Source organism: Corvus kubaryi, unplaced genomic scaffold (assembly GCF_017639235.1).
Source record: "Corvus kubaryi isolate FWS band 111438036 unplaced genomic scaffold, C.kubaryi_AGA036_p1.0 65189, whole genome shotgun sequence".
NCBI classification, from domain to species: Eukaryota; Metazoa; Chordata; class Aves; order Passeriformes; family Corvidae; genus Corvus; species Corvus kubaryi.
In genome coordinates this window covers 16,698-43,838 of record NW_024581826.1, presented here as the reverse complement: position 1 = coordinate 43,838, position 27,141 = coordinate 16,698, and the positions used below count along the sequence as shown (strand labels likewise).

The 27,141-nt window shown below is 43.5% G+C and overlaps 1 protein-coding gene across 1 annotated transcript in view; it reads right to left on the bottom strand.

The window, feature by feature from the left end:
• The window catches only part of LOC121673099 (DNA topoisomerase 1), a 66,679-nt gene extending 40,413 nt beyond the window's left edge, over positions 1–26,266 (bottom strand). Inside the window, exons 1-2 of the mRNA XM_042046150.1 lie at positions 26,132–26,266; positions 25,611–25,635 (exon numbers count right to left, since the gene is read on the bottom strand). Coding sequence (XP_041902084.1) covers positions 25,611–25,635; positions 26,132–26,164 — 58 coding nt within the window. The 5' untranslated portion in view covers positions 26,165–26,266. The remainder of the gene's footprint in view (positions 1–25,610; positions 25,636–26,131) is intronic.
• Between the last annotated feature and the right edge of the window lie 875 nt (positions 26,267–27,141).

The window sequence follows — 27,141 nt, the reverse complement described above, 5'->3', positions numbered from 1 at the left end:
GCATTAAAGCTCTTGGTCTTTCTTTTTTTGTTGAGGGTGGAACTGGATGAAATTCAGGAGACTGGGTCATTAAAAAGCACAGGATTCTTTTTTTTGGCATTGTACACAAAAATGCTTTGTTCCAGACTGGCTTTATCTAGGGGTTCAAGCCAATGGTTATTTGGTGGCTGACATGAAACAAGTTAAAGCCATTTCACTCCCATTTGTGTAGCCACTTCCCCAGAACCAGTGCAGCATCACCTCCGACTGAACTACACAGGCAACAGGTGAACGAGTTGGGAACGGGGCCACCTCACTCCAAGCCTCATCAGCACACAGGCAATCAATGGGAAGTGCTCCTGTCTGTAATGTATCATCCTCGATATATTTAGCATATTGATTCCTAGAAGAATCTTCCAGCCTCCAGTAACTCTCTCCCAGCTTGCTGCTGATTAGCAGTTGACTAAGGCCAGCCTCACATCAGCTATGGAAAGAGGTCTGACATTATCACACATTCAGATTTGTTTCCTGCCTTTTATGTCTTTCATTAAGTATGTCTGTTCCCTCTAACACTAAACAAGGAGATAAATACTATTCTTTCTCCAAGACCATTAGCAAAATCCACTGTCTACTGTGAGCAAAGTTTAAACCCCCAAAAGCTTGTGTGATATTTAAATATTTCTGAAAATGCAAAGTCTCTCTCTTCAGCACAAGGTTACAGCAGGGACAGGGGTTATGCTCACTGGGCAAGGATCCATTACCCCTGAGGCTTTCCCTTCAGTATCCTCTAACCCAAACAGAGCTTTTGGCATCTCTTCTGTTCTAGACAGCTTGATGTCTCTGGCACTGGATCTCTGTCTGTTAATGCTGAGCCTGGTATGTCTCCAAAAGATTACCACAGTCCCTGTACTATTCCTGCCATTCCCCTGTACCTCAAACAAATCACGAGCGGCTCTGCATTTTTGTAGGGTTGATTCATCTTTTAACTCTGTTAGATTACAAGGACGCTGATTTAAGGATGGGAAATTCTAAGCACTTTTGGTCTGTGGCTCTGTGTTGTTCCCCCCTCCGCCTTTGCTCCAGCGCTGAGTCCCTGGGGAAAGGCTGAGTCATAACCCTATTTGCAATACTTGTATATGTGTCTGCCTGGAACAGGGCAGTTTTACTCTTTATCCAGGAACGGAGCTGTAAAAGGTCAGGCATCTCCAACTGCAGCATGGCAAGAACAGGGATGAAGTCAAAGAAAGCCTCCTCCAGCAGGCTGTTGTCACCTGCAGAGTCCCAACAGACGGCAAAGGTGAGCGGTCCCCTTTCATAACAAGGACAACCCTTGGCTTAATTAGTCTGCTGACAAAACAATTATGTGGGACTGTGATGTTTTAATTCATGAGCCAAATTCATTTGCCTCAAAACCACTTCTGAACACCTGTCTCTGCACAACTCCCAAAATACTACTTACATGTCACAATCAAGGGAAGTCAGGCTACTTTCTACATTAATATTTCAGTTTTGACAGCAACTTTTCTAATAAAATACTGAAATCAGAGAGGGGCGTAAGCTCTTGTATGCCCAACCAGTACAGCTGTCAAGAGAGTAGTGTTGGCACATGATACAGGATGCTACAGATGCCATTTTATCCCACTCCCACCACCCACTTTTATTTCTCTTCCATCATTTTGCATTAGAATTTTTTTTTTTTTTTTTAAAGAACAGAGGAAAAAGATGTGAGCACAATCTGGCTCCTTCTAATTTTTCCCCAATTAAGTGAGGTAGCTGGCAAATTAACACCTGGTAACCTCAATTTCTGGTCAACAGTAGCTTTTCCAGATAAATATTAGCCTTTCAGATTTGCTGTCTTTCTGTTCACCTTCTTCTAAGTTTTTGTGGGCACAATCTGAATAGCTCATTAACCTGCTTACAGAGAGGTTTCTTTGTTCTTTTAAAATGTTTTACTAGATTCTATGGACAAGGACTTTTTGTATTTTCCTTCTGGTTCCAGAAACATCCCAATTTCTTTTCCTCTTGCTAGAAATACCTCTGATGCTTGTGTTTAATCTGCTTGAAGCATCATCTCAATACTTCTCTACATTGATGTCCAGAAAGGTGATTTAAGCTTTCTGGATTCCTGGGATTGCAATCTGTGCCCAAAATCTGAGGACACAGCATGAAAAATCCATCTTGTTACCAACTAAGGAAAACATTTTTAACTTCTTGTTATTCCAGTAACACTTCTACTTCAGATGAGTGGCCGAAATTTCTGCCCTGAGTTAAATGCAGTGCCTCAGTGTTAGTTACGTGTTACAAGAGAAGCAAACGGGCTCTCAAGGATTTCAGGATCACTGGTGTGTACGAGTACAGGGCTCTCTCTTGTACTCAACTTGAAGCATGAGCAAGAAACCCTTTGCTATTGGCAGAGAGGAAACCAGCAGGGTCTTTTCAGCCTCTCTGGAAAGTAGAAGAGAGTCTTAAAAAACACTTCTCCAGTTCCACTGCTAAATTATGCAGCTGAAAGTGAGGTAACTCTAACACTGGATTAGGTTCAAAAGCCGGTCAAGTTCAAATACTTCCTGTCACTGGAGAAATCATCAGTCCCTTCATGTAAGACCACGTATTCCACAGCAGCCTCTTTACTAGTTAGGCTGAATTCTTCTCACTGGTTGTGATGCAATAGTAAGCAAAGCTTAAAGTCTCTTTATTATTGTCTAAATGAAAGGATTTTACTGATTTGTTCCCTCCCCTGCAGGCTCTCCTTTTAAGCATGCATCTTAAAATGCAGATTATCAGAAAAAGGTGTCTTACTTTCAAGCTTGGCTTTTTTTTTTTTACCATTTATTTTGTCAAATCATATTACTTTTAGAGTTTTAATTTCTTACATTTTGTATATAAATGCTACTATTAAAATGACCGCAGTTTAGTTGATGAAATGATGCCAGAAAGGGTTATGAATGTTCAAACATGTGAATGTAGTCCAAGGTGTCTAAAATATTATTCATGTTCCTGGCAAAGAACACATACTTTTGCCCTTGGCATCTGACCAGAATGGTCTAGTGTTGCAGTAACTTTTACAATATACAGATACCAGCAAGCAGAAAGAGTGTAACATTCAGTCATTATCCAAGATCTTTAACACAGATAGTGACGGGGTTATAGTACATTACCTAAACAGGCAATGTAATCCCATGTGCAAAGGTCACTCTATGAGGTGCTGGTCAATTTATAAATCGTGCCTGAGAAAGCAAACATGGTGCAGTTAAAAAACCCCATTTGCAGGCCCTGTGTGGCTCAGAGTAACCACCATATGGAGAACGTGGCATGGTCTGAGGCACAGGGACCCTCAAACAGGTTTTAACTCTGGACAAGTCATCTAACTTTACGTGTTCTGATTTAACAACTTTAAACCCATGTACAATAATCCCACCTAAGTAATCTGGAAGGCGTCTAAACTTTTCTAAAATATTTGTATTCCAGTTAGAGGAAGTCACATTATGGTCACGGTGTTCCAGTAATCAATTAAACAGCATTTCTGGAATTTATTTAAATGGATTGACATTGCTGTAGCTCAGAAAAGAGAGAAGAAAAGCTCCCAGACAGAAATCAGAACTGCAGGTAGGTATGGGAGACAATGCTTTTCCCAATAAAGCAAGGCAGACAAAGAAAACCAAAGTGTACATATGAAAGGTACAGAAACTGAAAAACCTCTCTACACAGCTACACGTGTCAAGAGCAGAAAATCATACCCAGCAGGCACTGTTCAGAGAGATGACGGTATTGTGGATGATACACTGGAGTAGAAAACCATAATCTAAAATAAACTTCCCATGTGAAACTGGCTATGTCACTTACTGGCCCTATTTACACAACTACAGAATACACATAAAACATTTGTCCTGGAAAAGTATTGCAGGTCTGTTTGCTGTGCTGGTTTATTTCTGCAATAACTCACTGCAAAACATTTGGAATACTGAAATGAGAGTGACTGAAACAGCGAAACCACCACTTGAGTCTCCCATAACCTAAGTCTGAAATTCAATAGCAGAAGCAGTATCTGGGGTTTCAGTCAAAAAAGAAACTACCATGATACTGAAGCAAGACTGTCTGCCTTCTGCTTCCTCATTTCATAATGCCACACTTAATGGCAAAGATACACATTTCAAACACAACTTGACACAAAACCTTTTACCAGTGTTTATAAAGATACCTCCACAATCTACATTGCTACAGAAATCAAAATCCTTAAAATCCTTCTTGAAGTCAAATTCAAATGAAATAAGTTACTGTGCTATCACAGGGTTATTTCACTTCAGGTGCCTCACTGGGTCAGGTACAGCAGCTCAGGGATGCTGACACTTCAGCACTTCACTGTTTCCCTCCACAAACCAGATAAAATCTGAATTTTATAGTTTACTGCAAAACAACTAAACTAACTGTGACTAAGCACAAGTGGAATATACAAAGCAGATCTTTACTGTGAAGCTTAGATCTGCAGCCATTCATTTTCCAATCTTACAAGAAATAGAAGAAAAAAGGTCGTGAAAACTCAAAAAGGGAGTCTGGAGAAGTACAGCAGAACAACCCAACAGTTTTTCCTTTCTAGGGCAGGAACTTCATTACTAAAAGTAAAACTCTGCCAGAGAGCATTCTTCCTTTTTCTAAGGGCTCAAATGAAGAAATACAGCACAACTGAATCGATTTGAGTCCATTTATTTCCCAGACTATATTTACTCTGAGACAAAACCCGTTTTGGGCTGAGCCAGAATTGACCACATCACATTGCAACCAGTTCTGCCAAAGCTTGAAAACTTAGTACTTTTGTAGATAGTATAGAAAGAGAGTAAAACCGATGACCTCACAACCCTTCTCCACACTTCAGCAGTTACTTGAGGCAAAAGATACTCCAGGGCCAGACAGATATTATGTCTTTTTCCTTAAAAGGACCGGTCTGGGAAACTTGGCTTTAGAACAAGACAGACCCCTTAGTTACTGCATTCTTCATTAATCTTGTAATTTGAAGGGCCAGTATTCCTTGCTTTTGAATAGAGGGAAAAGAAGAAACCAATGGAATGACTTGGTGATGACTCTTGACAGGAGAATGAAGACAGATGGATAGAGAAAAGAATTGTCTCCAGTCATTCTCAGTCCTTTAGAACAGCTCCACCAACTTCTCAAGAAGTTCCCCTACGCTCCAGTAAAGTTTTAGTATGCAAGCAAGGATATCACACAGCTTGTTAAAACCACAAAGTCTGCAAAGCAAGATCAACGCACCTTTTCCTCCACTGAAACCTCAGGACAACTTCAATCTAAGGAAGAGAGGTAAAACAACGTGACAGCACTGCTAACAGGGACAGCACATGGCGGCCACAGGACAAAGCAAGCTGGGGTGTACACTTGTCCATACACCCCAAATATTAAAAGCTTATCAGGGAGACATTAAGGATGCCAGAAAAAAAACCTGACTGATAACTCCTATTTTGTGTGACTGGAGCCTCTGGGACATGAAGTTAACCTGAAGCAAATGTCACTGCTGGCATTTCATCAGTCTCACCCAGACTGCAGAGGCTTGGGAGGTAAAGCACGACATGCTGTAAGAGCCTCTTCAGAAAGAGGACAGACACTCTTAGTGCACGTTTTGAGCCCTTCTTCAAGTTTTTTTTCAGCCACACTGGATTAATTGCTTATTTTCTGTGCACCTCATTTTTTCACCTGCTGGGGAAGTAGCTAATACTCTGTGGGTAATTAATGCTTAAGTAATTGAGATAGCTGTGTGGCATACAGGGATGCTGACCTTAAGAAACTGCTACACTACAGGCATTTTGCAACAAAACAACTAATGGTGTAGACAGAAGCAGCAAGTTTAATGACTTGTCAGCACCTTTTACATGGCCTTTTCTCAAAGAGGTGGCACGTTCACATACACCTGCTCCACAGCAGATCTTAGCTGCTGTGTAACAAATGCATAAAATCACTGCAAGTAAAATTGCAGGAGACAATATTACAAAAAGGAACGAGTCCAAGGAAGCCTTATAAAGCATGAAAATACATGTTTGATCAGTACAGAAAGGCTAAATTAATAGTTGCTTCTTACACATGCCAAAGGGCTCCCAACCGAGAGGCAACAATGAAGTTTCAATCCATTATTTGCATTCAGAAACAAAAAAGTTCCATGTGAACAGAAACATGTGTTTCCAGGGATTCCCAAGATGTAAAACATTCTCCTGTAATTGTATAAATAAGAGTCAGAGACTGAAACCCATTAGTATGTTTCCACTAACAAAGCAGAATAAAACAGAACAGCAAATTAAAACTTCAGGAAAATGACCAGCGTCAGCGAACAGCTTAAAATGCTGCTGTGCTGGCACGAAGAGAGGAGAGTCCAGAGTAGACTCCTAAGGAAACAAGAGCAAACCCATTCTTGTCCCTAGTGGTATTTATTCTTATAAGGCTACACTCTTATGAGTGAAGTGCTTATTTTCCATTGCCTCCTCCATTCAGAACTGGAGTTCCTTGCCTTTCCTTACTGGGCTAGAAATAGTTTCAGCAATTTTTTCCTATGGCTTTATGAGTCTACAAGCACATGAACAAACAAAGCTCTGCACTGCATGTCCATCTTTTAAAAAAGAAGCAAAACTAAGACACACTTTTGCCTCAAAATTTAACAGCCACAGCTGACACTCTTGCACATCAGGAGGCCGGGACAAGGCCGAGAGTGGGATCTAAAGAGAACAAGAAGGATCTAGCGGTAACAAGTCTGATTGTAGTTACCTCTCAGGTTTCAAAAGCTTTACACTCATTGTAGCTCTATCTGCATCCCCATTTGCTAATACACAAATATACAGGACTGGGATCCCAAAGGACTTACAGGTATATAAAGTGATTGTGGCTGAGCACAAACAGCTGTTACAAATCGACAGGGGAGGAAAAGGTTTTGATAAAGTAGTTGTTAAAAGCAGGTTCCTTGTGGATTTTAGGTCTACTAATACTAAAAACTTTTACTACACCATCTAATCTCAGGCTTTTGTAAATTCTCCCCCGTTTCTTCCCTATTGTGCAAAACACAGTTAACATAACCAGCACGGCAGCACAGACGGACTCGCCAGGAAAGCCTGGACAATTGTTCACAAACCAGTCTGGCATCCAGGGGTGTAAAACTAGCTTAAAATTATGAAAGAAGGTAAAATTTCAGGGCATTCAAATAGATAATGCAAGGGGGACTAATCCTATTTTCACAGTCAGAAAGACACCAACCTTTAGCACAGATCCACAGCTTAGTGCACAAACTGTCACGCGGTGCTGTCACACAAAATCTTTTCTCAGGAAGAGACAAAGGGAGGGATGTACCCACCGCACCGAGGGACGTATGTGCCGGAGACAGAGACAAAACGAACTGCCCAGGGTCACCCACGAGTTGCTGAGGAGAAACAATCAGGGGCACTTGCCTCTGGAGAACCAGGGCAGAAGGCGAGCAAACAGGGCAATCCCAACATTTACAGCCCTGTTTAGACTTCGGAGCTATCAGGGACTGCAGGAGATAACCTGTCCCTTACTTCAACGTTATCTAAAGCAAACCCCTTATTTTATTAACCCTTATTTTTCTGGTTAGCAAGAATCTTCCTTTATGAGCTCTTGGCTAACCATTTGGGCTGCAGAGTTTTTGGGACAACACATTACTCTTCATCAATCCCTTCTCATGTGCAAGCCAGGTGGACTGAAACACCAAGCGCACGTACACCAGAGGCACTTTAACTCTTTGGTTGCTTCTGAGCTCAGAAAACCTCAGCCTGTGCTCAGCTCCAGCACAAGAATCAAGCCCAGACCTCCAGTAAGGCATGCAGTGACAGTGCTGCTGCCTCATTGGAGACACAGGTAGGTGAGAGCTGAATCACCTTCGGGAGATTTTTGGCAAAGAACTGCCCCAGGAACAGCCCTGAGAGTTACTTCGACAGACTGGGTCAAGAGCAAAGAACCTTTTGGTGCAATCTGTCACAACTTCACACTGCAGACAAGAGAACTTCATGTTCTGTACACCATCCACAGACTGAGTCAGTGCCCCCAGCACAAGCTCCTTCCGCCTCCAAATGCTCTTTATACCATCATTAGACAGGAAAGGTGCAAACAGCACAATTTGTGATGCAAAGGCAACAGCTGATTACTGCACGAAAACTTACAAGGTGAACCAGGAGAAAACAGGGGCAAACAACTACAATTCCTAGTCCTTACAGATGATAACAGAGACTTCAGCCACATTTAAAAAAGAGGGTGATATTACTTTGAGGCATAAGTTTAAAAACCGTAGTAGATAACAAGAAGACTGCTGTGTTGTCAAGAGTAATTACCCTGCGATGATGTCAACTAGAAAAACATTTTCTCTCGCTGGCTGTGTAAATCACTACTGTACTTGGACTCATGGAAAAGAATTTCTTGTAAAGACTACCTGAAATCCTGACACGTCCTCAGCACAAGAGTGATGTCCCAGGAGCAGCTCACACAGAGCCTGTATTCACACTGACACCACACAAGGACAGGGCTGGTGTGTTTGACTCTCCTGGGTTTAATCCAGAACAAGAGCTCTCCCCAAGGAAAAATTTAACAAATCAGGGGGAAAAAAAAATACAGTCACATCGAACTGCCTCTGCTGCAGCAGTGGATGGCCAGCCTGTGTCAGCAGCCACGATCACACAGTTTATACACATGGGAGTGGTACACGCTCAGCGTCCTCAGGGAGAGGCTCTAATGGCATTTGCTCAAAGCCTTTTATTAACCATCCCTTGACAACTCCGTGTGGCTTTGGCCAGTGCTGGTCTTCTGCTTGCTGTAGGGAGGAAAGACTTCAGAGGCAGCACCCTTGGGAACAAGGTGCTCTGCAATGCTTGGTTTTAGAGTGTAAATTGAATGCACAACACAAAAAAAAGTGGCTGGCAGAAGATTTAAATCACCTCTGCCAAGCAGTACCACTTGCTTTATGCACTGGAATCAGATTATTCTCCTACTACTTGTTTAGTATCATTCCTATTAAGCTGAACTGAATGGAGTAGCATAGCCAAAATCTTAGAAGAAGTTTGTTTCAGAAGACCAAGAACTTACTTTTATTACACTTAAGCTGGTTCCTCTGTAGGAGCAACTGCCACACTGATCCCAGCTGGGTTTTTTGGCTGGGTTTTGATTTGGGGCTTTTTTTCATCCTATCTACAATGATTCCTTTAAAGTGTAGGGCTGCACTGAACGGATTTCTGATTTCATGTCTGATTTCACCTCTGCCCCCATTGTGGGTGAGTTAATTGATCACTCACCCACAAGAGGCCAATTCCAGCAGTGTCTAGAAGCATTTCATCACCAGAGTCTGCCTTGCCACAAGTCCCGTTATCAAGTCAAGGGAGGGAATGCAATTCCCCTGTCTTAAGTGGATTTTACCACAATTAGCATTCAATAAGAAATCTGATTCCAGCTAAAACACACAAGAAAGTAAGCAAAAGGTAAATGTTTAATGACAGTTGAGATTTCTGCACTTCTTTACTCCTGAGTCTTCTGAAGGAAGGGAAAGAGGACACAGAAAGAAGGATCAGCAGAGCAGTGTAGGACAGAGCAGCTTTAAAGTAAGACTATGATTGCAGTATTTTACTAAGTACAGCTCCTAGATATGGTGCACTAAACTGGAAGTCTTCAATTTACAAAATGTTACTTTAAGTCACTGATTTTAATCTCTTCATGCAGCTGTAATCTGTTTATTATGTTAAATCCAGGCCAAATCTCCCTAGTTGACAACTGTTACATCACACCACTACAGATACCTGAATATAAAACATAACCTATTGACACAGTATAAAAGGCTGTGGCTACATTATTATGCATGATACACTCCTAACTTCTTCAATTAAAAAACTCCATGCAATGTATTATCAGTTTGGTAAGGTTTTTTGGTAGGGTTTTGTTTGCTGTTTTTTTTTTTTTTTTTTTAAAAAAAAAAAACCCCTAATAGCTGGCATCTCTTCATGGAACACACAGCCAACATTTTCAGATACCACGCCATGAATAACTCAAATCTGCTTTGAATAAGACATGAAGGAGAGGAAACATTTATGTAATTTGTTTCCCATCTAAAAGAAAGCAAGCATAGTCCTTAAAAACTGAACTGAATCAATTCTGGTTACCTTGTGCCTTAATTTTAAGAGCAGTCCTTTCTTTACCTATATATAACAAGGTGTGGAAACAGTTTTCTCTTTTTAGCTTTCAAATGCCTTCCACTACCACAGTCACTAAATCAGCTGTTTAAACCAAAGGGAATAGGTTGCAGGTGCAAAGTGCCATCACAAGTTCATTTATCACTACACTTCAAACTCCAAGTGCTTAGCTAAAGGCTCCCCATCATATCAGAGCTTCTGCTTTACAACTACTGCAACATAATCACATTCTCTAGTTTTTATGTTTTCTGAACATGGAACCTAATATTATTTATATAATTTTAAAAGGTCGATTGGTGAGAGAAGTAGAAACATGCTTGAAAAAGGATGAGCGCTACAGAAGCGACCATTAAGATTCAAGACTGTGTTATTCCTCTTTAATATAACCTAAAGTGAGTACCCAAGTTATATAGCTTATTTTCAGAGGTATTCCAATGCATTAGGAAATATTTATTTCCACTTGATTATCTGACAGCAGAAATAGGCAAAGGAAACAAGATGAACATCAAAACTGTTTACAATCTCATAATTTATGCCTGAATGATTCAGCTGTAAGGCTATGAAATATTTTTAAGTTTCTTGGCTGCCAGTTTTATATATGTCGAGACCATTTTTTTAAAAGTTATTATGATTCTTACTGGAGTCAAAATTAAATCACTACATCTATTAAAATTTATTATCAATTTTACATGAAGGACTAATACCAGCGTGGAAGCTGCAGCCACTCCAGCTGATTTAGCAGTTTGCTCCTACACAAAGAGCCCAGAGCAGCAGCTGTACCATTCCCTCCTACCCTGATTTTCCAAGTATTTCAAGCCTGTGCTAGACAAAACCACATCTGGGAATGAGAGCACTATCCAGGTATCCAGCAGAGAGCAAGGCTCACTCTCCTCTGAGCAAGTACAGCTTTACCCAGGAGTGCAAAGCAGCCCCAGCAGTTTCTGAAACTGCAATACCCAAATACATTTAATCTGAGTTTCCATGCATTTCAGCAACATTATTCTGCAAGTTTTAAAGTGTTCCAAGTTATTTTTGAACTAACAATTATCCTATTTCCTGTATTCCCGTCTCCAGCAGACCAGGGAAAACTTGCGCTTTTCCTGTGGTCACAACTGCAACCTGTGATCACCTTTTACTTGATCCTATCAGATGTAAAAAGGCTCCAACAATGAAAACCTAGAGCCTTTTGCTTTCATTAATGGACTGTGTAATACTAAACAGAGCCCATCAGTGGGGAAAACTACATGACAAGTAGCCCTAACACCAGAAGAAAGTAACTGTGAATAACCTATTCTGAAAATTACAAACAACATGAGATACTTAGCTTCACAGGCCACTCTCAAAACTAAGCAGCTGCTCCAGCAGATCAAGATACTCCTGAAAAAAGGGTTTAATAACATCGAGAATTAAGTAACAGCTTGTAACAGGAACACTTTTCTTCTTGTAACGCCGGACTAAATACCCCAAATTTGTTGGATACAATGTAAGTTCAACCTGGTTTCCTAAGAACATGTTTGTGCGTCTAAGAGGCGGAGCAGCGCAGTAGTCTCTGCTGAAGAAATAATCTACGACCAGAGAAACAGTCCAGCATTAGGTTTTCACAGTAAGAGACTTTAGAGCATGAGTTACTTGAGATCAAAATACAAAACAAGACATTTTCGGTCACTGCAGTCTCTGTGACAAGTAGTGGAATCATGTCACACTTCACAGTAAGACAGCTATCCTGATAAAAAGGAAAATTGCAGTTTCTCTAAGTGAAAGCTATAAGCACAGACAAGTAAAACAAGGAGACAATTTGCTAAGACCAAGCATGATATGCTAAAAAAAAAAAAAAAAAAAAAAATCTAACTTTGCTACTATGTAAAGTCTACATTAAGGTCAAGCCCAGAATTTGTTCCGTAAGAGGGTGCTTTGTGAACTACGTGCATGTCTGATGTACAAGGGTAATTCTGGGTGGATTAAGTGCAAGGGAAAACTGCAGTGACCTACAGGAAGGAAACATCTTCTGACTCTTGGTGTACAAAGAAGCCTGACAACTGAAGTCTGTGCCTTTTTGGCGTAGCAATCTCCCCAAGTAATTTGATCTGAACGTAACTAAACCCATTCAGATGACAGGATCTGGGAAATCACATACCTGCAGTTACAAAGTGCTAACCACACCACCTACAGAGTCTATCTGAATACCTGGCAGTGATGGGGAGGAGACAGTTAAGATTTAAGAAGGAGCTTGAGCTTACAGGATGAGGAAGTGAGCAAGCAAATGGCTCCACCTTCAGAACCAGAAATAACAGATCTGTGACAAACCTAGAAATGACACAAATCTGCACTAAACTTCATGGATGCTTAGAAGAAGGCCCTTCTGAACACTATATCTTTCTTGAACTGAAAACCAGTGGAAAAACTTACTTTTCCAGCCTCTGAAGCTACTATGATAAAAATTACCATTATACTTGTTTGTAGTCGATGTACTACAATCATTTCTAAATACTTCTCTTAGTATTGGGGAAAAACAAGTAAAGTCAGGGCTTGTTTGGCTCTGGTTACCTATGGAGCTAATTGCCAAAGACTAATTCCAGAGCTCTGGTGAGATTAAAATGTTAATACACACAAAAAGACAGTATAAAAATTCACCTTAGAAAAAAACCCAAACACTAACAAATTCCCTTTGGAATTCAAGTTTTCTTATTCTGGATTAGAATCTGAACATGAGGCTCCCATGCTAGGGTGAATGGATGGGGTATTTACAAAAAAGGGTAAAAACCACAAAAACTTAAATTAAAACCAAATTAATTCTGCCCTTAATAAATGAGGCTCACATCTGTTTTGAACACTGTTTCATGTTATTGTGAAATACAGCTACAGGGGACTTATTTCACAAAACAATACTCCACAGCTTCATTCCCTACAAAGGAAACCATTTAAAAATACACCCTCACTTCAGTACACAAAGACTTAGCAAAGCTCCCGATCCCTCAGAAACGTGGCCGTGGTGTCAGCATCGTTTCTTGTTCTCACCAAGTACACTGAGGAGCGATGGGCACAGCCCAAGCACAGATTAACTCCTGGGAGATGCAGTTCAGCCCCTGCTGAACTCACTATCCCTGCTGTCAGCACCAGGGTACTCAGCTTGCTAAGTGCACGCAGACCAGATTCAGCTGGTGTGCAAAGACAACGCTGGCAGCTTTGAAGAGAAATCTATCAGATTCCTGAAAGAGGCAAATATTGCCCAGGATGAGTGCTGCAGGAGAGGCCCACTCATGAACACAGAGAAGGAGTATTTTAACTCAGGCTGTGGTTCAAATGTAAATTCATGTTTTGCTGTGCACAGACAAGCTCATGTTTTGACAGTGATGTGGAGCAAAACCATAAACTGACGATTATGCATCAATGGACAGAAGTCTCAACAACAAGGCAGGACAGGAAGGAAGGGGGGAAAATGTGTTAGACAGAACGCAGTGCTTCCAGAACAACAGCTTTACACCTTCTTTTGTGAAACAAGAGAATGATGGACTCGCCAATTCAACTGCTTCTGCCTTGTGCCCAGGATTCAATTTAAGAATTAAATTACTGGGATAGCCATCTTATTGTCAGCTGCAGGCTCCATCTAGTGCAAGACAAGCTAAAGACTGGGGCAAACTAAACCACACCGTGCTGCGCTCTCCCAAGACCACATGCTGACAACTAAAGCTGCCAAGCACAGAGCATCAAGGGCCAAGCTGTACTTTTTATATCTATACGATTACAACAGCCTAAAACCCAGAAAGCAGCTTCCTTTCGATACAGGTGATGCTGAATAAGCCTACTTGATGACAAAAGAAAAACATTGTTCATGACAGCTACCAAAATCCAGAGAGCAGCATATTTTAAATTAGAAGACTCTATCTACTCATAAAAACAGGTATTTCAAGGACAGCCTGCTTATGTTCCCTAATGAAGTGCAGGTGACATACACAGCTATGATAACATGACTCAGACAAGATGATGGCTCCTCTGACAGTCTTCCCGGCTTTGGAGTAGGAAGAAGGCAGGAGGACAGGAGATTGCAAAAGTGTAAAAGGCTCTTGAAAAATGCAAATGTTCTCCACGTTCACGTCCAAAGGTATCCTGGACAGCTGGAGAGATGTCCCATCTGATGGAGCAAGACGAAGCAACCCAAACACCTACACACTTCTAGGATGACAACTTGCAAGTATCAGAGTTAACAGCACTGACATTCAGACTCTGATTTGTGCCTTGCTCACTGCAAAGCTAGATGGAGATGACACCTACAGTGGGATTGGGCAACACTGCAGAAGTTAATCAAGGTCACTGTTGTTATGAGTTCATCTCTTGCACTGCATTTCTGCCCACATGAACCTACTGCCCCTGGGTCTGGCCATTTAGACTGGAACACAACTTGCACCTTAGTTTTTCTACTGCAGAAAGCACTCAAAGACTTTTGTTCTGTATCCCTGAGGTGCACTGTAAACCACACTGCAGGAATCTCATCTTCAGCCAAAACCCATTCTAAAACCCAAGTGTTGAGGGGAAACACCAGCAAGGAAAGCGAACTCTGATCCACACATCAAAGGGTTTGCTGTGCACAAGCAGCATTACCACAGATACAGCACATTTTAACAGCCTCAATGACATTCCCGGTCCTCAGAAGAAAAGCAGGCAGCCTTTTATTCCCCATCTGGTGGTCATTAATTCTAGAGAACAAACCTCAGAGTACGTCACTAGCTCTACTCCATCTCTCCATTTTGTACACGCTGCTTGTGTTGCAATGAATCATCCCCTTCACATGGATCTCCAAAGAGCTCCAGCTTCCCATTTCCCAAAAGGCTGGATTAAACTGGAGAGTGCTCGTCTAACTTGTAAGGTGCCTTCCTAAGGCAAGTTTAAACCAGTACCTGCCCATCCCAGCCATTTTATCTTTCCAAAAACTGATCTTACTCACACACTTGCCAGCATTCACAAACTGGGAGAAGACATAATTTGCTCTTCCTATTGCTCCAGGCTCAGTTAGGAGACACTCATAGCAAGGTGGCCTATATGGTGCAAGAGATTGACGTACCTGATACCAGAACCCTGCACACAAACCAGGAAGCCACTGTCTCCCTATTGCAAACCCAGTGATTTCACTAATTGCAGAACCCTCCACACAACATTTGTAATTTGTATAATTTGTATTGTATCATAAGTATTTGTAAAATAATGTAGTACCACAGAAAAAAATGCACACCTTAGATCCTGAGATGAGATTTGCATATAATAATATGCTAAAACTGCAGAAGCTCCTTAGCTCCTTTTTTTTTTTTTTTTTTTGTGCTGCCCTTTGATATGCACCTTAGTCTTCAGCTGGAGAAGGAATTAAAAATCAGAAGCAAATGTCCAAGATGGAACTGAATCTCAGTCCCAGCCAGACAGCTTTATATCTATTTCAGTGCTGGAAAAAATCACTCCCACTATGTTCCGGTTTCTCCAGCTCTGAGAAGAGCATAGTACTCCCTCTTCCCCCACTGTGCTGCCTATTTAAACAATATGGCCTTAGGACAGGATAACAATGTACAGCACAAAGGACCTTAAACCCAGACATAGCATCCATGAGTAACAAAATGTCCTTCCCCAGTGCTTCCTGCCTTCAGCTTCAAGAGAGTCTCTCTTCACATTCAACCCTTCACCGTCACATCCTGAGCAGAGCACCAAGCATGCCAGACACGCCGACAGCTGGCCCAAACCAGAAGCTGGAATAAGAATTGCCAACTTATCAGCTACTAATCTCCCTAGGGACAGCACAAACTCTATCCTCTTGCATCTATTGCAGAGCAGATGAAGGAAGACAGCCTTCCCACCTGGTTATCTCCAAAGAGACTGTATGAAACAAATTCTGTGCCCTGGCACCACCTGTACTTTTCTCCTCCTAAAACTGCTCACAGACCACAAAAATACAACTGTTCCAGTTGTGTTTAAACCCTAACTCCAGAAATCTCCGCATTTTAGCTAGAAAATCACATTTTTCAACTCTACCTCCAGATACTGAAAAATCTGCAACAGACACTGTAGTTCAAAGGGGAAAAAACACTGAAGAGTCTTCTCTCCTAAAGGGTCTTTATAAGCCACCTCTGCAAAACAAGAAAGCGCAACCTCAGAGGAAGAGGAGCAGCTGTTTTGACAATCTGGCCCTTGTTCAAATACCAGGATAAGCCTTGAGTAGTAAAATATTGCCATCAATAAAAAGTTCAACTAAAGTACACTGCCCTGGCTCTGAAGCCCAGGTCATCTATTCCATGTTACATGCACAGGAAAAGCTGATGCAATGTTGTTCAATTAAAAATGTGTACAGAAGTGACAAATGAAAGAAAAAATATTCTGGATAACACTCTACAAGTTCATGCTCTCGTGTCAGAAGCTGTGTTAAGCAACAGAGCAGAGCATGTGACAAATGCCAGGAAAAAATTAAAAAGCTATCTGCACTTGGGGATTGCTCCATTCCTAGGAATTATTTTCTTGACTTTTTAACTATGAAGCCACATCTCTGGCCAGTGTCTAAAAATTCTTTAAATTATTCAATTTAGACACTGCCATACAGCTAGCTGCAACAAACTGACAAGACATTTGGATGGAAACAAGACAACTTCCAATTTCCTGCCGCATACACTGAGTAGTGGAGTAATCCCAACACTTTAGAAATTCCAAAGCATTTGGTAAAACTTATTTCAGAGCAGCCAAACAGTGAGTTTCAGACAGAAGAGCTGTATGCAACTTATGCATGTTCAACATCAGACCTCGTATTTAATTTCTTCTTATGATTTATTCTTAAACACAGCAAAATACTCAACTACTGAGGTCCTGGATGCTTGCTGCAAAAATTAGTAACACTACACAAATCAGTGACTGGGATTACAAAATGAGCAATAAGGAATAAAAGCCACCAGGGTCTTATTTTTAGAAAATCATTGAAAGATAGCATTATGGAAGAAAAATGGACATCTTGAAGAACCAGAACCATGCCTTCATTGAGAATGTAAGAGTATTTCTCCCCCAAATAAAGCTGCACTATGTGCTGAATGCTGTGTGTGTGAAAAGACTGTCAGCTGTACACTGCAGCTGATGAGACCTAGCAGGCACTTAGCTAGGCGCCCAAACAACTGAAACATCAGTGTGGTATCAACATTATTCTCAACTAAATCCGAGAGCACAGCACTGTACCAGCTACTATGAAGAAGCTTAACTCTATCCCAGCCAAAACCAGGACACTAGCACGTCCCCATCATGGAACATGTGTTTAATGGACACAGCTGGAGATGAGTTACACAGACTGATCAAAATATTTTAGTGAAGTTACAAGTACACTCCAAGCTTTCCTGAGGCAGAAATCAATCTCTCTCCTGTCATGGAAAGATCCAGGCAGCTGCAGCACTACTCTGCTGCAGAGCTGAATTCCATGAATGTCCATCTGTCTGTAACATGTCTATGCTGGGCAGAATGATGAAGGAAAATCTCCATCTTTTGGTGGGCACCATGAGGCTCAGCACTCTGCAATACTGATAGAGAAGGAAGCCATTGTCTTGCTAACACTCCCTAAAAAGCTCCTTCTCTGACGAAGGTATAAGATAAAAATACATACAGGGACACCCACACAGCTCACAACTGCACAAAGCATATGGCAAGCTTGTGAACATGAACAAATACACTCACGTCAAAAAATATCGATAAGGAATCCAAAACCATCTACCGATCGGAAGCTCTGTGGGAAGCAACTTTTGTCTCTTTGAGACTGGAGCCTCCAATTAAAACCATTTCCCAACAGTCTGATGCTGTCCCTCTTTATCCTGCCATCATCCCAATTTCAGAAGTCACCACCTTCAAACTTAGAAAGGGATCTAAGTACTTCAGGTGGAGATGCAGGGGGTTTTTCCTCAAGAAGACACTGTCTGCTGAGGCTGAGTGACAAGCACCTAAACCAACTTTCCTGCTGTGCCTCCAGTGAGCCTGCACTGCCCCCATCCCATCAAGATAAGCATTTCAGACGTTTTCCAGCCCCCACCTCCAGAACTTCCCAAGACAGGAGTAAGGCATGCTCGCTGCTGTCCGTCCTTGGGACTCCTTCATACTGGGAACGGGCAGATCCCAAACACAGAGCAGCTGTCAGTGCAAGCCATTAGTCCAAACTGAACTACTGCTGCAACCACCTTCAAGAGAAGCTGCTGAGATTCAAGCAACAGCCATGAAACAAGGGGAACTTCCCCAGGGTGAAGCACCTGTAGAGTATTTTATTCTAGCACAGAAACAGGCCTTGACATGATGGAAAACATCACCAGAACTCTGTGACAGCACTAGAAAATTTGTGAGGCAATTCTCATTTGAACCACTGTCCCTCTCCTACTCATCTTCCCTCATTACATAACTCCATCTCTGTCATTAATATTAATAGAGAACTAATTGCCAAGGTCTCCCACATCCCCAAAAGCATCAAGTCTGATCTCCACCAGTTGTGTTGGAGGATCTCCCAGATTATTGGCACAAAACTGTATTTCCTGCCACCGCTCCTGCTGACACAGACAGGGATTTAAAAAGTCCTACGTTCATCTTAAAGAAGTCTGAGAATTGTTGATGCTAAGTATGTGTTACAAAAGAACCAATTTCAGGAAGACTGACTACAGTTCCATATTCTCCGCTTTCATTCTCAACTCTGGAGCTCTCACTTGTCCATCAGCTGAGCAGCTACACAAGTCAAATTTAGAAACCAAATTTCCACTTGAAAACATGCAGGTATGCTCATATTTCTGAAGCCAAAAAAATTTTCTAATCCTCCTTCTACCATGCAGGTCACAAGAATCCAAAATTAACTCCACCATTTCTTTTCACATCACCTTCCAAATGTCCTAACTCTTGCTGTGACACCACAAGATATTACTGCAGTTGACTAAGATCATTAGTTTAAAAAGCTAGCATTCAAGATGAAAATATTTCCAACTATAAACCACTGGAACTATTTAGCATTTATGTCAGCCAGGACATTTTGAACAAACGCTGTGCTAAAAATACTGTAGTCTCATACACACCGGGAAACCACTACTACAACGTGTTCAGCTGAGCTAGGAAATAGCAGGATCCTGCAGCAGAAAAGGCTCTCTCTGCTCTGCCTGGAAAAGCACTTCCACGCTGTAGTAATTCCAGTGTTCAGCTAGTGATGGACAGTGGAAGCCACCAGAGCACACGCAGAGGAGCTCCCTGGAGCAGGCAGTTACAGGTGGAGTAAGGACTAAGAGTAAGCAGTAACTAGGAACACTGTTTAAAAGAAGTAATCCTACTGCAGCAATGAACTGGGTTTTAAATTTATTTTCTACTGTTTTTTTCAGAAGAGCAGGACAGCAGCAAACTCGCTGCTGAAACCACAGCAAGCCCATACCCTTCTCCCGTTCCCTTCACAGGAGGAACCATTCTGAAATCTAAAGATGAGCCCTATTTAAATGCTGACAGCGCTGAACAGCTCAGAACAGAGAGTCCTGCAGGGAGAAGGTACAGGCAGATCTGTCATATGCTCTGTCAAAAGGGACAGTCCCAGGACAGCAAGGTGGTAAACACTGATTTCTACATTGAAAATCCTCTCTCAGATTTGGAAAGCTAAGACACAGACCTTCAAAAACCCAGGCAGAAGCAGAACACATAACACTAAACAGATTTTGCTCCCATGTTTTGGAGTGTGAGGTTTTCTATAAAATGTGGAGCAGTATTTATAAAACTGGCAGCCACAAAACCAATTCAATTTAATAAGGCAATAAATATTTGTGAATGACTACACGTCTTACAAGGATAGGAGAAACTGTATCAGCACAACCAGCTCAAGCAGACTTGAAAGAGAAACTGTCCCATCTTGAAAAGCCACAGGAAAAAAAAAATCTGCACTGATTTCCTAGGTTAAATTGTATTTCTCTTAAATAGTCACTGTGATATTAAACCCCATCCCTGCAGTCCCGTAACAAAAAAGCAGATACACTGTCAGTGCTCCACTGATTTTAGCAGAACTACAGCAATTTACAGCACTAGGAAGAATCTGACCTGGAGCCTCCCTCTAATAGGGCAGTGGCTTGTGCTACTTCAGCAGGTATTACTTCAACAGGAATCCAGTGAAATCATTAACAGAGGAATTTGAGTCAATGAGATGTTAAGTACTTGCTATAATTACATATTATTGCAGTTTCTGCTGACAGTGCAACTCAGGAGGTTGGAATTCAATGAACTATCTAACGAATATCTGAAGTCACAGTTGTAAATGAAATTAGATCTGATTTGTGCTTGATCACATTTATGAGCTGTGTGTCTAATTTACACGAAGCCATGTAAAAAAAGGCACACTTTTACACTGGTCCCCTGGTTCAAAATTTTTCATGTTTTACAAAGTAAACAAAGAAGCCCTGATAACACATTAATAACAGAGAGTGCTTAACACTGGAGTAAAAGGAAAAACATTTTAAGAAAACCTGCTAAGAGATAGAAACACACGGGCCATTAACCCCTGAAACACATCTTCCAGCACATTTAAGTAATTCTGCTGAGTTTTAACAAAAACACAAGTTGGCTGCAGCTCCCAAACATGCATTCAACTCCCCACTCCCACCAGACACCCATTAAGTTTTAACCTAAATGCTGAATGTGTCAGAACAATTAACACAACAGAGCTCAAGGTCTCTCTAGCAAAACCCTTCAGAGGCTTCTGCTGGGGAAAATAGATGCAACCAACTTATGTAGCCCATGATAGTGAAGAGCAGCTTACCAACAGCACGTTTATTTACATTTCTGAGAAGTGTAATGAATGATCAATTTACTTCAGAGTACTGTCACCTATGACAATCTGAAGATTCCCACAGTGAAGCTACACTGTTATATCCTAACAAGCCCTGAGAGAGATTGCTGTGAACATATTGAAAATCAGTGCAAGAACAAAATTAAGAAATTTTGCAGGGATTGGTGTCTTATGTAAAATACTTCTGAAATAAAAAACTAAGTGGTTGCAGACTTAAAACTACCCGAGCATTGTTCTGAGGCTGTGGGCAGCACTTCCCACAATGCAGGCTCACCACCAGCACTGCAGTCTGAAGCAAAGGCAGGGAGAGATGCAAGGAAAGAACAAGCTACATTCTTCTGGATTCTCCTCTCCATGTATCACAGGAAAGGCAGAGGAAATTTTCAGCAGAGGTATCAATCTGCACCTAAACACCATTAACTACCTTTTGTACTTTGGATCCCTTGCCAAACATTTGACATTTAAAGCATGCATGAGACGTGCTCCCAGGGAACTTAAAAGAGAGCTTCTCCCTGACATGTCACACACACAAACAGACCACAGGCAGTGCCTTCACGCTTCCTAAATCCGTGCAGTTTGTTTAGCACAGTGGGTCTAACAGCAGTGCTAAGGTACACACAGCCCTATGCCAGAAGTGGCCCTGCTCTCCTTCAAAAAAACTCTCACCCATCCAGAAGGCGCCAGGGAAGGCAGCAGCAAGGAAGCACAAATCTGGTCTCCAACAGACTGTTTCACAACCACTGAGAAATCCTAAAGATCTCTGCTATGTTGCTCTACAGTTTGTTAGCATTTAAATCACCCACACCTCTTATTGCACAGCTCTGTCATACATGAAACATGAACTTAATGCAAAACACAAAACGTGCTGAAATTCCTTAACTTGTAAGGCATTTGGTTCAGCACTCCTGTTATTTAATTTGAATTTCCCTCTTGCTCATTTTTTCATGATGCCAGCCTGATAAATACACAGATGCCCCATGAGCGCTTGGGCCAACATAGGAACACAACAGGCCAACAGGCCACAGGAACCTGCCAGCTCCTGATAAGATGCTGCAGCAGTAAGGGCTTCGGTTTTCTTCCCCCCAAAAAATACTCACTGTTAAAGCAAGCCCCTCCTTCAAACATGTTTGAATTCCAGAAGCCACCTCTGTGACGCTGGACAAATTCACACTTGACTCCTCTTAATGCACTGTAATGGTTACTCCAGTGATACTTGACCTCAAACTGCATCTTAACATTACTGGCCAAATCAACTGGAGGCAAAAAGCACTGCTTGGGGTGATGTCCTCAGTCTCCACACTGAGCAGTTCTGGATTTTACACAAGTTCTGATCACAAGCTGCTGAACAGCCAAGGCACTAATAGCAGTTAGCGGAATTTAGTAGCTTTGGAATGCAATTTGATTATTTTGCAAACAAAAGTAATTTTTATCTACTGCACTCTGCAAACACAATGGGAGAGCTGAAAGTCAAGATAAATTGCTTTTAGTCTCAACATTTATCCTCAGTAGTAAGAGGTTGTTACATCCAACCTGAGTAACAAAGCTCTTAAAGGCAAAACTCAATAGAATCCAAACTGTGGAGGTGGGGACATTTTCAGCATCCAAGCTGTAGTTGGAAACAACAGTTTTAGGCTCCATTTCCCTTCTGAATGCTGAAGACTGCAAGGATGTTACTTGCAGAAAAGGCTTGCTGTTTCAGCACAGTACCGCTCTCAGCATGGTCTGCAAACAGGCACTGCTAGGACTGAACATGGAAAATTCTTTGCAATGCGTACGGATACTAAAAATACAGCTAAGGTGAAAAAAATACCCACTACAGCCAAGCAGAAGGAAGAACCTGGATATTGAGATGGAATGCCATTAGTCAAGTTGGAATTTGCCCAGGACACTCTTGCTTAGAGTGATCTGGCTATTTAATGACAAGAAATAGCCAGGAACACATATTTACTGCTGGCACCCTCTCTCATACCCAACACTACCCTGCTATCAATGAAACGGGTGTGTAACCAGATCCAGGCTCCCAGCTACAACCAGGCTGCACCGTGGTGACCTGCAATGGGCAGATCCACTCAACCTATTGCAGCTGCAACAACTTGTGTGACCACAACCCGAGGTAGTGTGTCCACTGACCCAGATAGGAACATTAATAACAACAGGAAGCTTCTAAGTGTTTAAGCTGCCCTATTACTGATACACTAGCCAAAAGTCACCCAAAACATTCTTTATTAACAAAAATGTTTACTGCTGCTACACTCAACATTTAGAATGAGTCAGTACCAGCCCCCAGAAAACTTCCCTTCCCCCAAATGTGAAGTACAGGAGGCCTAAAAGGAGAGTTTGGCTCTACTGTTTAGCACTGCCTGACAATAATCAAAGAACAAACCAATTCTAAATATCTGGGGGGAAAAAACCCAGCACTTGAGATTCCTACCACCTACTCCTAATCTTTGCCACTAAATAGCATCAAAACAAGAAAATAAGAGCAAGAACATCAGTGCTCTGCCTGAACAAGAACCGCTGTTCTCGGATTTGCGCGTGAAAATTCCTGACACACGAGTGCAAAGAACTCCTGTGCAGAGGAAACAAGACTCAGAGCAAGCAGAGGTGACAGGTTTTCAGGGAGATCGGGGGTGGTCACAAGGTCAGAGCAGGCAGTGTCTATTCAGCATTATTCCCTTAGCAAGACTAACAGGGTTACACATACCTTCCAGTGCTGAAAAGGGTTTTGGGGTTTAGGGGCCTCTGATCAGCAACAACGATGTTACACGACTGCCATAAATAATTACAATAGGAGGGAAAGGGTGCTGATACCTACACTGGTATGGATTTGTTGGGTGCATCCAATTTACCAGGAATTCAGTTTTTCCATCAAGGTGTCTTACTTTGAATTTCTGTATTGAATTCCTCCAACACATGGCAGAAATAAAAACCACAGGAGTTTTAAGAGCTGTATGACTAGAACTCTTAGAAGGATAAAACAGCACATGATCGCAATCGAGGAGAAAACCCCCTCTAAAAGGTTCACTGGAAGCTGGAGTGAAAAGGTCAAATATACATCACTTCCGCTATGTACAACAGTATACTAAGTAACTACAGCTTACCAGGGAGTGTTTTTCCCTAAATAAAGATGATCCTTAGATGAAGCAAGTATTTTACAGCATAAGAAGGCTACAAGCATTCCTATATAAGCTTATATTTAAATTGCTTCAAGAGTTACACTCGTACTTCTTGGAAATCCATGGCACCCGTTTTTCCCAATAAGAATTATTCATAGAGCCCTACTATAAATTCAGAATGGAAATAAAGAGTTCAAAGCCTGCATATTTGATACTGTCTGCTCCTGCTGCACACACACGATCACATTCCAATGAACTGACAGAAAGAAAGGTGCTCAAAAGCGTAGATCTGTAAATATTTACACACAATAGCCTTACAAAGCAACCAGGCACGTGGACATCATCCAGAAAAGCATTCTAAAAATCAGTGTAACTATAAGTCAAGCAGATATTTTCAACCACCTTTTTTGTCCTCTACCACCTCGGCAATCAGAGGACAGCTCAGAGCTCCTCACACATCCCAAACAGTGACAGTAATACACACACACAAAGGTTGGTTGTATGTCCTCAACTCCCCTTCACCCTACTTAAGCCCTTCAATGTGACACCTATCAAATGGGGCAGGCTTGCAATTAGCTTGCTTCCTATGAAAATGAATAAATTATCAGAAAAAGTTAGGAGTCATCAGACTGATTAGAAAAGATAATATTGTATGTCTGTATGTATACAGGAATATAAACATAGACAGATAAGCGTATATATTCATATATAAATATATACATATATAAAAAACTACATATAAATGTATGTATATATATATTAAACTACAGGACTCCTGTAAATGTTTCTGAACAAAATGAAGTTAGCTTGCAAAGTCCCTGAAGTGATGCTGTCTACCTTTCTGGAATTGTCTACACTGTGGTCTGTTGGGTTTTTTTAAAGTAGGTTTGTATTTTAATTTAAAAAAAACCCACCCAACAAGGTAAAGTCACATCATTTAAACAGCAAGGAAGGAAATAAGACTGATCTTAAAATGGATGCAGCAGCTTCTTTTAAAGAGCAACATGTTGCAATCACCTTTCATTTTAGGGGAAGGGAGGGATTCCCTCAATGGAACAGAGACGGGGAGCAGTGGGGGGAGGGAGCCTGCGATAAAAAAAAAAAAAAAAAGGGCGAATTGGGATTTTTAAATTTTTTTTTTTTAGCTAAAAACTTTGCTTTCCGCTCGGTTACAAGGGGCTGGTGCCGGGGATGGCGGCCCGGTGCCTCTGCAGAGGCGGCTCGGCGGCAGCTCGGGGAGGAGGAGAAGGAGAGAAAAGCCACAGAGAGAGAGAGAAAAAGAAAATGGCGCAGAGACTAAGTCCCGACCGTCGACAAGGCGACTTTCCAGGGAGGAATCGGGGCCCAAAGGCGACCCCGGCAGAGCCGCTGCGCTCGGATCGCGGGCCTGCGGTGCCCCTACTCGGGGCGGCGGGGGTCGGGGGGGACCGATCCCGGCGGGAAAGGGGCGCTTTTGGCAGCTCGATGGGAACAATGGGGCCGGTGAGCGCGGAGCCGGGACTTAGTCTCTGGGACGCCATGTCTGTGCGAGGGGCGCGCCGGGGCCGCACTCACCGTTCGCTCGGAAATCCGTCTCGATCTGCGGGGAGAGCACACAGGGACACACCGTCAGCACGCCCGGGCCCGCGGCGCTCTGGGGGACCCCCACCCCCGCCCACACCCTCATTTTTAGGGGAATTAAATACCAAATGGGAAAAGCCCAGCGCGATGCGGAAGGTGATGGGAGAGCGGGTGAAGCGCCCCCAGGCCCCCACACAGCTCATGGGGAGACCCTCCCCGAGCCCCCCAGTGGGGAGCGAGCCGGGGGAGCGCGGCAGCCGCCCCCTCCCCTTCTCCGCCCAGCCAGGGGGTCACACGCGGGCCCCCGCTCCCACCGCCCCCCATGCCGCCGCGGGGGGACACCCGGGCTGACAGGGCTCTGTCCACACGCGCGGGGGCGGCCGCAGGGCACGGTCCCCTCGCTGGGATTACAGGGGGTGGCGAGACGGCCAGCCCGGGGCCGGCACGGGGGGATGCGAGCACCGCGGCGGGGGTCCCCCGGGAGCGCGCCCCGCGGGCGGGCACGGGGCGCTCACCTGGGAATCGTTGTGCAGCTGGTCCCCGCTCATGCCGGAGGCGCGGGCGGCCGGGCGGAGCGGGAGGAGCGGCGGGCAGAGGAGCGCCGGGCGGAGCGGGACGCGGGGAGCGCAGCGCGGCTGTGTAACAGACTAAGTCCCGGTTTCGGCACTCTGCGCAGGCGCGGCGCCTTTTAAAGCGGCGGGGGAGCGGGCTGACGGGCAGGGGGTGGGACGCGGCCGCGCGCGTATTTGCATGCGAGCCACGCCCCCGGAGCCGGCATGATTTGCATGTGGGCCACGCCCCGCCGGCGTGACCGCTCCGACCCGCCGCCCCCCCACCATGCGCGACGCCGGCTCGCTGCTTTACATATCCGGTCCCACCCCTTCCTCTCCCTCCTCCAATAGCGCGGCAAAACCCGGCCCTCATTTACATGCGAGGCCCCGCCCCTTCCCCGCGGCTGCCGGGCCCGGTGCATTGTGTAAGAACCCGTGCCGCTCCGTGCGCGCAGTGCGCATGCGCCACTTCCCGCCCCGCCGCCGATATTTGCATACAAGCCCCGCCCCTCCCCGTCGGCCCCGCCCCCGGGCCGCATGGCGGTGAGGGCGGCTTTGGCGGAGCTGCTTCCGCGGCCTCCCCGCGACAACCCCGCAGTGACACCCCGCAGTGACACCCCGCACCCCGCCCGGCCTCGCAGCCCCTGGGCGGGACAGGCTCGGGGGCTCTCGGGGCTTCCCGTGAAGTCCCACCGCGCCAGACCCCTCCACAGGCACCAGCTCCTGGGCAATGTGAGCGTTTCCAAGGGAGAGGAGGCGAGCGGGGGTGTGCACGCCTGTCCCACAGACCCCTCGTTATCAGTCTCTGTTATCTGTGTGGCTGACCCCTTGCTATCAATCTCTGTACGCCACCGCACCAGGCTGGAGTGCGGAGGCCGCCGGAACCACGGGGAGATGATAAGGGTGATGCTAAGGGGGGATGCAGATCAGGCAGGTTTGGGCTCACTTGACTCGTTTAAGTCAAGGACAGCACT